Below are 12,642 nucleotides of genomic sequence, written 5' to 3' on the forward strand. Positions count from 1 at the left end.
TTCGACGCAACACTTGTTACGTTACCAGGACGCTTTTGGTACCTTCTGATTTTCATTGCATATTTTCGAATTTGCAAGGCTGGAAAGGTCATTGTAACTTTCATTCATAGCGGCTATCTGCGCACGGAATCGAGTGCATGTTCAGTAATATTGTCTATATAGTTAATGAATATGATTCACAATCTGTAGCAAGTGGCTCTGATTGTGCCGTAGAAGTTTTATACCTCTGAAGTCTCAATGTACCAGTAGTGTGACTGAGTGGGTTTTGTAGCCCTTACACAACTGTGACTTCATAACTTTGGTGTCACTTATTGAGTCAGGTTCAAAGTTTAAGCGCGCCAAACCGGCGACCACGTTTTGATGTGTACGTCCTTCAGCGAAACCTCAACTTGACTATATTAATGATCTGATCCTGCAGAGTGCAAACGAAGTTGTTTGCTCCTGTGGTAGCAATACGTGGTTTTGATACACGCGGATTTATATACGACATGCTTTTCGTTAAATCACTTCTAGTTTTCTTGTGTGCTGTGTCTTCCACGTTGCTGCGGCTTGTTACCTATTTATTCTTGCGATGGGTATGACTTCCTGGTTACCACACTTTGATCTCGCGCATTTTAACCCTTCATTTCACTTAGATCCCGTCCAGTGTCTTGCCTAACGTGATATACTCCCTGTTTATTGCTTATTTCACCTTGTTCTTCTACATCTTCAGCTCTGAAAGGCACGCTGAACGCGAAGCTGAAGGAAAAGTGACATTGAATGCAAACTCGTCGACGAAACCAGCTACAGCCACAAATAATACCTCCGACGACAAAACAGGACACCAGTCTAATGTATCATCCCACGCATCAGCAGCGACTCCAGAGTCCAGGTCGTTATGGAGTGTCTTGTTGTGGGGCGTGCCATCACAGTCCAGGCCGGCTCTCACCTTACTGACAATCGTTATCAACGTCTCGCTTATGGCATTCGTGCTTGACTTGATATATACTTCGCACCAGGTGTTTCCCATACTTAATCTTGCGTTTACAAGAGTAGGCTATGTATCGGATGCGTCAGCACGATTTGTAGTCCGCGAAGCTCTAAGATTCCCGGTGATTGTTAGATATCGTGAAATGGATCCCTCCGAATCAGAAGTGTTTAATATAACGAATTGGTCGGGCTGGCATGAAAAGAACTTTGCGAACTCGTTAAATGAATTGACCGACTATACTGTGCTAGTTGATATTACAGACTTGAAGCCATCGACGACTTATGCTATCTCGACGCCAAGTCTCAATTCAACCTTCACAACGGCTCCCAGCACGCCCGGAAAGTTCAGTTTTCTCAGTTCGTCTTGTATTAAAGCGTAAGTACTGCAGATTTGTTACACATTTTGTCTCAGACTAATGGTTATAGGCGTATACCGTACAACCCCTTCGATCATCCATTAAAGGTAAATGGATTCCGGATAAATCAAGCTTTATTACCTCAGGTCGATTTTTTCCTGTTCCTTGGCGATTTCATATACGCCGATGTTCCAAGACTAATGGGCGATAACGAAGAGGCATATCGCGTGCACTATAGACATGTTTATGCAGATCTTAAACTTTCGGGATTCAACCGCCTTCCCATGCTCCATGTTTTCGACGACCACGAGATCATAAATGATTACGACCCTCGGTCGTCCAAATTATACTATCCCGCGACGTCAGCGTGGAGGACCTACCAAGGTACTGGTAATCCTGCTCCTATGCGTCCAAATGTGATGTATTACACATTTGAAAGACAAGGCATTCCGTTCTTTTTGATGGACACGAGGTCGTATAGGTCACTAAAGCATGCTCCGGATGGGCCGAATAAGACGCTCTTAGGCAAGCAGCAACTTGACGATTTGCGATTATGGCTTGAAAAGCATAGAGATGCTCCGTTTAAGATCATCGTGTCGTCGATCCCATTTACTAAGAACTGGAGAGGCATCGACATGTACGATACATGGTCGGGATATCTTCACGAGCGCGCGATAATTCTGAAATGGTTCTGGAACGTCGGCGGCGTCGTGATCCTGTCCGGCGACAGACATGAAGCGGCGGCGATAAAGTTTCCTTCGCCTGATGGTGTGTCGAGGAATGATGCGTATGAGTTCTCCGCAAGTCCGCTCAGTCAATTTTATATCCCGATCAGGACGCATAAACAGAGGGATAATGAAGATATCACCATCATGTATATGCCGGACGGCAATTCTAAAGTTGGAAAGATTGATATCGAAACCAAAGATGATGGAACTGCGTTGCTAGAGTATCAACTATACATTGACGGCACGGAGAGATGGAATTACACACTAAAGTCGTCTACTGTATAGTTATTTTATATATAAACTGCTGGAATTGCATTGGTGTTTAAATAGGCGCTGTGATCGCGGTGGGCTATGGATATTGCTAATATTGACATGCAACCATTACACTCGTATGCTTATAGTTTTAATCAATTGAAGTTATGGTAGCCTAGTAAAATTAATCCTAAATATAAGTATCCAAAATGTCCAATAACATTATACAAACTTTCACAGTATAAACACCATTATGCACCTTCTTATAGATCACGGAGTATATGTGGTTGCAGGTGAACACTATGCCAGACTATGCAAACTTCTTTTGGATCCCGTCCCCAACTCTTTTCTCCTCCTCAACCTCAGAGTCGTCATCCTCATCCCGCAACCAACCACCACATCGCGACACAGCACGCTGCCAGAGGTTATACAACTTCTCGCGCTTCTTCTCAGTGATGGAAGGCTTGAATGTGGTCTCCCCATCCGTGTTCACTTGCTTCAATTCCTCAAAGCTACTATAAATTCCAACTGCAAAACCTGCTGCAATAGCTGCCCCCAACGCGGTAGTCTCTCTGTACTCCGGCCGAACGACGTCAATGCCAATAATGTCGGATTGGATTTGCATGCATACATCCGAGTTACTCATGCCACCGTCGACCTTGAGCGTCTTCAACTCGTAACCAGAATCCTTAGCCATAGCTTCCAAAACTGCTCTAGTCTGATAACAAGTGGCCTCAATGGTTGCTCGAGCAATGTGTTCTTTGGTTGTGTAGTTCGTGATACCATAGATGGTTCCCTGGGTGTCGTCAATCCAGTAAGGCGCGAAGAGTCCCGAGAAGGCCGTGACAAAAATGACCCCGCCAGCGTCGGGGACCTTCGCCGCCAATTGCCCGACTTCATCGGAGTCCGAAATCAACTGTAAATTATCTCGCAAGAACTTAACTGCAGCGCCACCGACAGCAATGGATCCTTCCAGAGCGTATGTAGGCTTCTCTCCCTTGAAATGATATCCGACAGTGGTTAAGAGACCGTTCTTCGAGAAGACTGGCTCCTCACCCGTGTTGTACAGTAAGAACAAACCAGTTCCGTATGTGTTCTTTCCCATACCCACACTGAACGCTCGCTGTCCAACCAACGCGGCTGACTGGTCACCGAGACACGACGCAATTGGTACACCAGCAAGGACACCGGAAGCGATGTTACCGTAAGCATTGTCGTCCGCAGAGCACACAACGTCAGGGAGTCTCACACCCTGAGAAACTCCAAAGAAATCGAGGAGGAAATCATCGTACTTGAGAGAGTTAATATTTAGGAACATAGTTCGTGAGGCATTGGTGGTATCTGTCACAAACTTGGTGTCGGTTCCGGGCTTACCGCCGCCGGTCAGATTGTACACTAACCAGGTGTCAATGGTACCGAACATCAAAGATCCACGCTTTCGTGCCTCCTGGACGCCGTGAACGTTTTGTAATAGCCACACAAGCTTGAGTGCTGACGGGTAGGTAGAGAGTGGCAGACCACAGATTCGCACTAGATCTTCGGCGCCGTTCTTGTTCTTGAAGTGATGTACTAGTCGCGCAGTACGCGTGTCAGGCCAAGCAATTGCATTATACAATGGCTTCCCGGTCTCAGAATCCCAGACGACCTACGTTATTGTTAGACCGTTCTTGATCTCCGTAAGAACGAACAAGGACTTACAGTGGATTCACGCTGGTTTGTTATTCCAACCGCCTTTATGTCAGAGACATTGTATCCATCTGCGACAAACTTCTTGACGGCACCCGCAATACAGTCATTAGCGCACTTGATAATCTCGTAAGGGTGTTGCTCGTGCCAGCTATTACTCGGTCAGCATGTTATTTCCCAGAACGCGTAATTAACAGCGCAGCTCACCCAGCATGTGGATAATGTTGTTCGAATTCAATCTGGTGCGTAGCATAGGGCCTACCAGCACCGTCAAATATGATAAATCTGCGGTTGTTAGCATATGCTCTAGCGGAACCTGTCAAAGAGTTTCCAGAGGATATAGTCGGGAGAGCGTGAGCGTGCACGACATCCTCGGCTCAAATGCTCCCAGTTCTCACCTTGTAGACGTGGTGCCGGCGTCCAGTGCACCAATGAACACCCTTGGCATGGAATCGGTAGTCATTATTGTATTTCGTGAGAAGAAAGAAGGAATGGTCGAGGACTAGAGACTGTTGTCGCCTAAAAAGGCAAAGCAAGACAAGAGCCGATATGTGCGGGATATACAGTCGACTCTACATGCAGACTTGCACCGGACAAGGAGGACTCGAGCAGGAGTTTTTGCGGGACGACCCCGCGCGCACTACTTTTTCCCCACCAACGTCAATAGCTCTAGTTGTGGAGATGCACGTGACATAATTCTGAGCCGAGAACAGCCAGCGACCAGAATGGGCCGGTCGGGCCGCTTGCGCCGCAACCCCCGCCGCCGAATCATCCGGCGGGAACGCGACCTATAAAGTGTATGTAAATCGCTACAGTTGTAATGCGGCATATCAATTCTTATTACTGACTGCATCTAGCGACTGCTTGCAGAATGCATTACTAATTTACCAAACTAGCTTAATATCGCGGGGCCATGAGAGAAAGCAACTGGCGCACTGTTTATCCCAGAGCAACACATCATTCCCGCGTAGTCATCTCCGTTGCCCTGCAGTATCCGCAAAACTTCAGAGCTATGAGTGCTGCTGTACGCAAACGGTGGGTGGGCCATCAACGTGTAGATTCTTAACGGGAGTTATCTGGCACAGGCCACGTCCGGACCGCGATTGATCGTAACAAAATTTCGCTTTAGATTTATCTTCATACTGGTAATTCTCCAACTTCTCTTATATTCAATCGGTTTTTAATTTGTCCTGAAGGTGCTGAGATCGTCTTGATTAGATCTAGCATATATTCGCCTTGCATGCGCTACATATGATCAAATCATATTGTTACTAGTGACCGTAGGATCGGGCATTCAAAAACTTGTACATATGCCGATGCAATAGAAGCACTGGATATGAGTACCGCTGTATCATACCAGGCAGGTAATTTGGCTACTTGGGCTTATTGTATATTCGAGTCGTGGTGCTGTGTAATACTACGTCGTCAGTATTGAATAAAGACTTGCGCGTATACGTAAAGTCTAATGCGCGTATGCCATAATCGTCTTTGAACTCGATAGATATGCGAGCACGATTCCGTTTCGTGATTTGCGAGTAAATAATACGTTACGCCAAAACGCTACTTTGAAGGCGGAGTGCCCCAATCAAGAAGTAACGAAACCGAAACCTGATCGGTTTCATGATGATGGATCCGCCGATCCTGTTTCCGGAAATACCGCAGCTTACGCCTCAGCAGAAGTTTCGGCTGTCGAAGGAAGCCCAGATTAAAGAGGCGATTTCGCAAGGAGATCACAGAGCGCTGGCGAGACTCGCGAAATCGAAAAGTGGGCTATTGTCCGACTCATTAAGAAAGCAGGCCTGTATTGTGTCCCGCTAGGTTAAGGATTGAGCCGGTTGTTAACGACAACTGTAGGGCCAATATTGCTTGGTTGTAACGCCGACGCCAGAGTTGATCCAGACTGGGCTGCAATTGCAGCACACCAAGATGAGGAACAAGCTAGGTTAGACGTCGACAGGGCGTTCATATTTTACCCTCCGAGTAATGGAATTTGAATTTTGTAATATGCACGAGTGGTCAAATTACTGACTAACTCTCTTTAAATAGATTTGTCAGAGAGCCAGCTACGTGTGAAGAAGGGCGAGTTACTCGACGTCATTATACAAGTCCTACGGCAGCACCCCAAGCTATCATACTTCCAAGGCTATCATGACATTGCACAAGTTATATATATGGTGTTTGGTAAAAGAAAGGCTGTACTAGTACTTGAACATCTGTCATTGTATCGGCTCCGCGACTTTATGATGCCCACATTACAGCCAGCACTAGATCACCTGAACTTGATCCCGCCATTGCTTGAACAAATAGACAAGCCATTGAGCCGTCATCTTCGATTCACAAAGCCGTTTTATGCTTTGGCAGCTGTATTAACGTTATTTGCACACGATATTCAGTCCTACTCCGAGATTGCGCTTATGTTTGATTTCTTCTTTGGCTGTGAAAGTGCCTCGATCCCGGTGTATTTATACACAGTGGTAGGCACACCCTGCAATGTCTTGTTTGATTTGGTCATACTCTAATTATTGCTCCAGATTATGGTTCACAGACGAGAAGAAGCATTTGAGTTCCCGGCCAAGGAATCTGAAATGATCCATGCAGTTATCTCTCGCATGCCCCAGCCACTTCCTGTTAGCATAACCGATGCCATATCCATGTCGCTTGCACTATATTCACAGTATCCACCATCATCGCTGTTGCCTGCCTGGAAAAATATATCTCAGTATTCTATCCTTCACACGTGGCAGTTCCCAGAACCGCAAGCCCTTCCCACACCGCCTACTCCATCGCCCGGTTTATCACAACGACGGAGACGTAGACGGCGACGACGGACAAAAGGAGATTACGGTAATGCGAATCACTCAGACCACGACGAGAAAGTCGATGACGGGTATGATTATATTGAGATGAAGGAAGTGCAGGAGAAGCATCTTTACGGCGAAATGGAGATTTTATTGGAAAATCAAATTGCGGATTCGGAAGCTAGAGCAGAGAAAGAGCGGATAATGGAGGAGAAAGAACGTGTATTGCGGCTGCAGAAGAAACAGAGACGTTCAACTACCAAGCGTCTCGCGAGTGCTGTGAGCAAGCTACCGAGATTCCCCGGGGCTGCAAAAGCAGACGAGACCCAGCAAGTTCAGCGGCCTGATCTAGACGAAATACCGGGTATCGACCGATCGATGGTTTTGCTTAACAGAAGTGTTATATTATCTGACATTAATGCCGAAGTCGCAGGCACGGAGGGGAGTTCAACAGCCAGTCCGCCTCAGGTTAACGGCACGGCGCCTCGTCAGCGGTTTAACTTCAATTCGCAACAGGCGCGCGCTTTAGTGCATCTCGGTACTAATTCGTTTGCAGCATTGAGTCTATCGGTTTGTATTGGTATCTTCGGAGTTTGGATGGCTTGGTTCTTACGTGGGGCGAATTGGATGTAACAATCTTTTGCAGTAGAATTTTATGAAATTTTGTTGGTGATGTTGGTTTGATTTCCCGGGATATTTGGTGCATTTTCTTGTTTATCTACTTAGATGTCTTACGCATTGTGACGTAGCATTTATTACTGAATTCATAACTATATACAATCCAGCCCATCCGAAACGTGCTGAACAGACGAATCAGTAACAAAATCATGATGCTACAAGTATGTAGCTGATATCGGCCAAATAAAACGATCCCGAAACCCTATAAACCAAAATAGACATAAAACGCCATCAGTGCCAATCAAACATTGTTGTTGAGACGCCTACCGTACAGTTCACCCCAAGTTATCAATTCAACCGTGTTCTCGTTCTCGCCTCTGTCCAAATTTGAATTGCACTCCAATAACCGCCTGTTCGCTATCTTCTTGGATTGAATAAAATCCTCCTTCGTCTGGCATGTATCTCTGATGCCGACGATCAAGTCATCCATGTCGGACGCGCACGAAGATAGAGACAGCTGAGATGTTTTGCGAGCAATCACAGAAACGTGCTCGTCTTCCGCAATCGCGCAGTCGTCATTTACAATTGGGGTGAGTGCGAGAGGGCTATACAGCTTCGAAGACGCGGCGCTGCTCTGTCGTCTCCCTGTCTTCGAACTACCGTCAAGGTTGTAGCGCGAGTAATCGCCCATGATCGTCTCAACTTTCACGTTCTCCCTATATGACCCAGGAATAGGGGAAGGAGAAGCCGAACCGCCACGCATGCCATGTCCAGACGTTGTAGTAGCATCCAGCGCACGATTCTCAAACACAACGCGGACCGTCTTGAAGAGGTAGTACTTCCCTTCACCAGGACAAACCACATGCAAATGAACCGCTTGACGCAGACTTCCCTTCGATCCGGTTCCTTCCTCTATCACCACTGTCTTCTGTCGCAGAAATGTCCGCGAGCCAACAGGCATATCGCGCAAGTCGTATGGGATTAAAAACAATTTAATTGCAGTTCGATGAGGATTCGAGATAACGATTTGGATTTGCCCTTGCTGTGGTATCCTGTAGCCCAAGAACGCGGACGATTTCGAGTGCTTCTTATGGTGCTTCTTGTAGTTTCCGTGCACACCATCCTTGGTAAGTCCCTTCGTAGCCTGGGTAGTGTAATATTCCTCCATATCTAACATACCGACGTATGGTGTACCTCGTCCACCGTACGCATGAGACATTTGCCAGTCGTAGTATACAGCTTCAAACTCGAGAGAGAGATGCCTTGGGCATTTCAGCTTTGGCGGACAGTTCTCACCTGTACCCAACACCCCTATCCGTGCCAGAAACGTCACTGCCGGCTTCGAGGATGGCGTCGAAGTTCGGCCTGACAGGAGCGACTCTTCGTATGACCCAATTAATGACTCGGAATGTGAATGATGTATCGATGGACGTCGGACATGTGGCCCCGCGTGATGTCCATGGTGTGGAAGGTACGGGGGTGACGACGGTGAGAGCGACAACCGTCTTGACTGTGGCGGTGTAGTCATGTCGGACAGGGAAGCAGCAGACCGCGAAAGTGGAGACGAAGGGATATGAATATGATGTCCATGGCTGCCGTGGTTAGTGGTCATATAAGTTAACGACGAATGTGTACGTGAGTGGTGATGCGCATGGTCAACGCTCGAATTGGTCTCCGTTACGATATCTAACGAAGGCAATGTCCGAAGCGGCGGCGAACTTGAAGCAGGTGAGAGTCCCACAAATGGAGACCTCTTCGACGGTGCCCTACCCGGGGAACTCGAGTCTAGACTGCCAACTGACGGCGAAAGTTGCATTTTCTGTGACGTGGACAGTCGACGACCGGCAATCTCGTTGCCATTGTCATTCAAGCTTGAGCGCCGCCGCGTACTGCTGCTGTCGGACAGCGGCAGTGCGCTGGGTGCAAGAGATGGCATAAAAAGTCGAGGAAATTATATAGTCCGGTTGCTTTACCAAGTTTTGGAGCTGGGCTGGAGTCGTGAGCTGGGTGATGATCGTTGTATTTAATGGGCATTGGGAGATTAGTATGTACGAAGATTCTTGAGTGTAGTGGTGGGATCAACTTAGTCGTTACTCGTGAGTAATTTTGGGGCAGCGTCAACCTCCGCATGAACCCGACCTCGCTTTGAAATCGCGGTCACGATATCGCTGTTCAGTACCCGCAGCACCACGGTAACAGACCTTGGCCAGGGAACTGTCGATCCTCCCCGTCCGATCTAGTCCCGAACTCGTCGTTGGTCTAATCTGTAAGGCTTGAACTTACGGCGGGGCATAAAATTTCCTGTCAGGAATTTAAAGGTCTACCGTTACACTGCGGTTTTAAATTCGTTGTGCTTGTGTTCAGATCACTGGGTGCCAACATGCCAATGCCAGGTATGCAGGCAACAGTACCGCTGGAGATATTTCCACCATAATGTTTCCGGCAGTCAAATGGATTATTCTTGGGTACAATGCCGTGTTTATTTTGCGAAATACAGCGCGGAGTTTTCAAGCGACGATGGGAATTGGGTTGAAATGCTCCATCATAAGTGTCGTATTAAATTATTTATTTCGCTAGCAATTGAAGACCTGTTCTATAAAACAAATAATAGAGAAGAACATTGAACACGAACTAAAGGAATCTAGTGCTTACTACTAAGTTCTTGACTGTTTGCACGGCTTTTGCTCCGCCAGGTATCAATTGCTCAATCGCACGTACGTTCCCAAACCCACAGGCGTGTGAAAATATTCGCTGGGTCGTTACACTTCCGCTTGGCCCTGAATAACAAAGATTCGCCGTCGACCAGGTAGAGCATCCGAGGGATCTGGATTCGATCCATTTTCGCATCATTACGCCTACTCCGGTGCTCTGTATTGTCGACGGTAGACGAACACAGGAAGAGCCTCCCGTCGAGTCTCGTCCGTGACCACTTCGAGAACTTGATGGGCCACTGAATCGTAGCAGCGATCCGCAGCTTTACAGTTGTGGAATCCTCAACTTCGGTTTGGATGGAGTATTACACGCTAGGATGTACTTCACTGCGGAAAGGCGGCGTGACTAGGCTCTTCTACATATTTTTACGGTTAGCAAATCCTTATGTGTCTGATCACGTTCCCGCTTGATTATATTCAAAGCTTCATTGCATTAGTTGGTGCAACCTAGAAACAAGTAATCACTGATTCATTTATGTCTGATCGATTGGCCATTGTAATTACCAGTTTTGATTATATTGTTGCTCTGAGGTATACCTACACAAAACGCTTAACACGAAAGTGACATTCACCAACATCAAACCGTACTCTCCTATGTATAATAACGTTGTCTGAAATGTCATAGGATACAAAAACACACCAACTCCAGTATGACCCGACCTGCTTTGAAAACAATAATGTTAACTTACACAGCCATTTACTCAGTCATTTCCCGCTTCTAACCATCTACTCGCTCTCTGGATCCTGGAATCTTATATGTCCATTACCCGCATGATCCGGTGTGACATGCCTAGACCTCTCATGCACAAGACCTTGTAAAACCGCATTCTCTTTTTTTGGATATTGCGATGGCGGAAACTTGGACACGACAACCTCAACAATATCAGACCATTCACGCATACCACCCATTCCAATATCACCACAAGCCAGTACTTTCTCAACTGGCTTAAGAACAGTTATCCAGTCCATTACATTATGTATTGTCTGCAAATGCAGCTTCGTAAGGGGATTGGTGTACATATATGTATTCATGGCCGGAGCGAGTAGAATTGGCACTGCCGGGTTCCAAGCTCGAATAACCGACGTGAGTAAGTTATCGCATAAGCCGTTCGCGATTTTGGCTAATGTATTTGCCGATAACGGAGCAACCAGTAACAAATGCGCCCAACGTCGGAGCTCAATATGAACTATAGGATCACTTCTTGCCGACCAATTCTCCCACTCATCTGAATCTCGCCATATATGTATGGACGCCGGAAGCGGCTTGTCTGCTGCCGGAAGGAAGCGCTCTGCGGCCTCGGTGAGGATTATTTGAATGGATATCCGAGATGGCTCGTAGATTCTTAATAATTTCTCGACGATAAGCGGAATCTTGATTGTGGCTACTGATCCCGTTGCTGCTAGTAATACGTGCAGTTTGCCGTCATTGAGAGGTAATCCCGGATGCGAAGCAGACACTAGTGAGCTATGTGGGACCGGTTCTGGCGGGTCGATATATGTGTGGCCAGCCATACTTCAGTGTAAACAGACGAAGTAATAACCGCACTGTTTCTGTATGCACTCCCCTTCGCTATTGAGACTCACGGAAAGTAGGACAACACGAGACAATGGATAATTGTAACAGAATAATGAATCACTCGAAGTTCTACCACCCTCTTATATGTGATGTCAAATTCGAGTTGCAACAATGATCGCAGGTGCGTGATGACGGCATGCGACGGCACTAACCAAGTGTAACTTCGAACTTTAAGGTTTAATCTTCACGACTCGCTGTGTATATGCGCTTGTATATGTAAGCGACTTGACAGCTTACTCGAACCTATTACAACAGCGGTATGCAAAGAATTTTCTAATTACGTAAGTCACTACTCAATATAGGGCTGACTCGCGAAGATTACATATTTCAAAACTCTTTACCCCTTAGATGGTATGTCGCTTTCGAAAACTCTCTAGCATGGAATGAAAGGCTGCAAAGGCATTGTAGCAGCAGTGTCAATCTCTCGGAGTTTAAAGATAGGTAATATTACGAAGGAATAACATTACCGCACTCCACATCCACAAGAAAAATTTGGAAATTTATTTATTAACGTGCGTTTTTCTATCTTCGCCATTCCGATAGAGCATTTAGCTCGTTGGACCTAATGGTTATATCAATTCCTGGCATGGCTATATCCCAAGAGGAACAATTGTCCGAACCACGCATGACGCAATGAGCCGGAAATCCCAAACCCAATACTCCCAACTCACAGATCACGAGCATTTGAATCATCACTTCAAACCTTATCAACTCGACACCATCTAGCTACTTGAGGGCACGACTCTGCTAGTCCTTTCTCCTATACGCAACAATTGGAGATACTTATAGTATGAATACACGATATAATTCTAGCCAATTTTTAGTGTTACCGACGTGCAGACATAATACTCTTAGAAGTGCTTCGGTTGTCAGGATACAAGCCCCAAGAACCTGATCAGGGGCTGCGTAAAGGTCACACTACACACAATTTCAGGATATAACAATATA

At 46.5% G+C, this 12,642-nt stretch overlaps 6 protein-coding genes across 6 annotated transcripts; 3 read left to right on the forward strand and 3 right to left on the reverse strand.

Moving 5' to 3' along the window:
• The first annotated feature begins 343 nt into the window (after positions 1–343).
• V1508DRAFT_459745 (PhoD-like phosphatase-domain-containing protein) lies at positions 344–2,511 on the forward strand. Its single transcript, XM_066942751.1, has 3 exons — positions 344–575; positions 636–1,345; positions 1,396–2,511. Exons 1-3 carry the CDS (start codon positions 489–491, stop codon positions 2,336–2,338), a joined length of 1,740 nt encoding a protein of 579 aa, XP_066797942.1. The 5' UTR covers positions 344–488; the 3' UTR covers positions 2,339–2,511.
• On the reverse strand, positions 2,471–4,739 carry V1508DRAFT_381088 (uncharacterized protein). The gene is made up of 4 exons (XM_066937691.1): positions 4,390–4,739; positions 4,199–4,276; positions 4,004–4,142; positions 2,471–3,950 (listed from the first exon to the last, which is right to left on the reverse strand). The coding sequence occupies exons 1-4, from the start codon at positions 4,452–4,454 to the stop codon at positions 2,616–2,618; spliced, it is 1,617 nt and encodes a 538-aa protein (XP_066797943.1). The 5' UTR covers positions 4,455–4,739; the 3' UTR covers positions 2,471–2,615.
• Positions 4,740–5,541: 802 nt separating this feature from the next.
• Positions 5,542–6,074, forward strand: V1508DRAFT_240147 (uncharacterized protein). The gene is made up of 2 exons (XM_066936352.1): positions 5,542–5,792; positions 5,846–6,074. The coding sequence occupies exons 1-2, from the start codon at positions 5,612–5,614 to the stop codon at positions 5,983–5,985; spliced, it is 321 nt and encodes a 106-aa protein (XP_066797944.1). The 5' UTR covers positions 5,542–5,611; the 3' UTR covers positions 5,986–6,074.
• An 88-nt stretch (positions 6,075–6,162) lies between these two features.
• V1508DRAFT_402298 (uncharacterized protein) lies at positions 6,163–7,422 on the forward strand (the record flags this gene model as incomplete). Its single annotated transcript, XM_066938476.1, has 2 exons — positions 6,163–6,465; positions 6,523–7,422. 2 exons carry the CDS (start codon positions 6,163–6,165, stop codon positions 7,420–7,422), a joined length of 1,203 nt encoding a protein of 400 aa, XP_066797945.1.
• A 98-nt stretch (positions 7,423–7,520) lies between these two features.
• V1508DRAFT_410677 (uncharacterized protein) lies at positions 7,521–9,460 on the reverse strand. The gene has a single exon (XM_066939350.1). It carries the CDS (start codon positions 9,341–9,343, stop codon positions 7,709–7,711), a length of 1,635 nt encoding a protein of 544 aa, XP_066797946.1. The 5' UTR covers positions 9,344–9,460; the 3' UTR covers positions 7,521–7,708.
• Positions 9,461–10,595: 1,135 nt separating this feature from the next.
• Positions 10,596–11,797, reverse strand: V1508DRAFT_410679 (flavoprotein). Its single transcript, XM_066939351.1, has one exon. It carries the CDS (start codon positions 11,628–11,630, stop codon positions 10,845–10,847), a length of 786 nt encoding a protein of 261 aa, XP_066797947.1. The 5' UTR covers positions 11,631–11,797; the 3' UTR covers positions 10,596–10,844.
• Positions 11,798–12,642: the final 845 nt, after the last annotated feature.

The sequence above is a fragment of the Lipomyces doorenjongii genome, assembly GCF_038497915.1.
Source record: "Lipomyces doorenjongii strain NRRL Y-27504 unplaced genomic scaffold V1508scaffold_6, whole genome shotgun sequence".
In the NCBI taxonomy this organism is placed as follows: Eukaryota; Fungi; Ascomycota; class Lipomycetes; order Lipomycetales; family Lipomycetaceae; genus Lipomyces; species Lipomyces doorenjongii.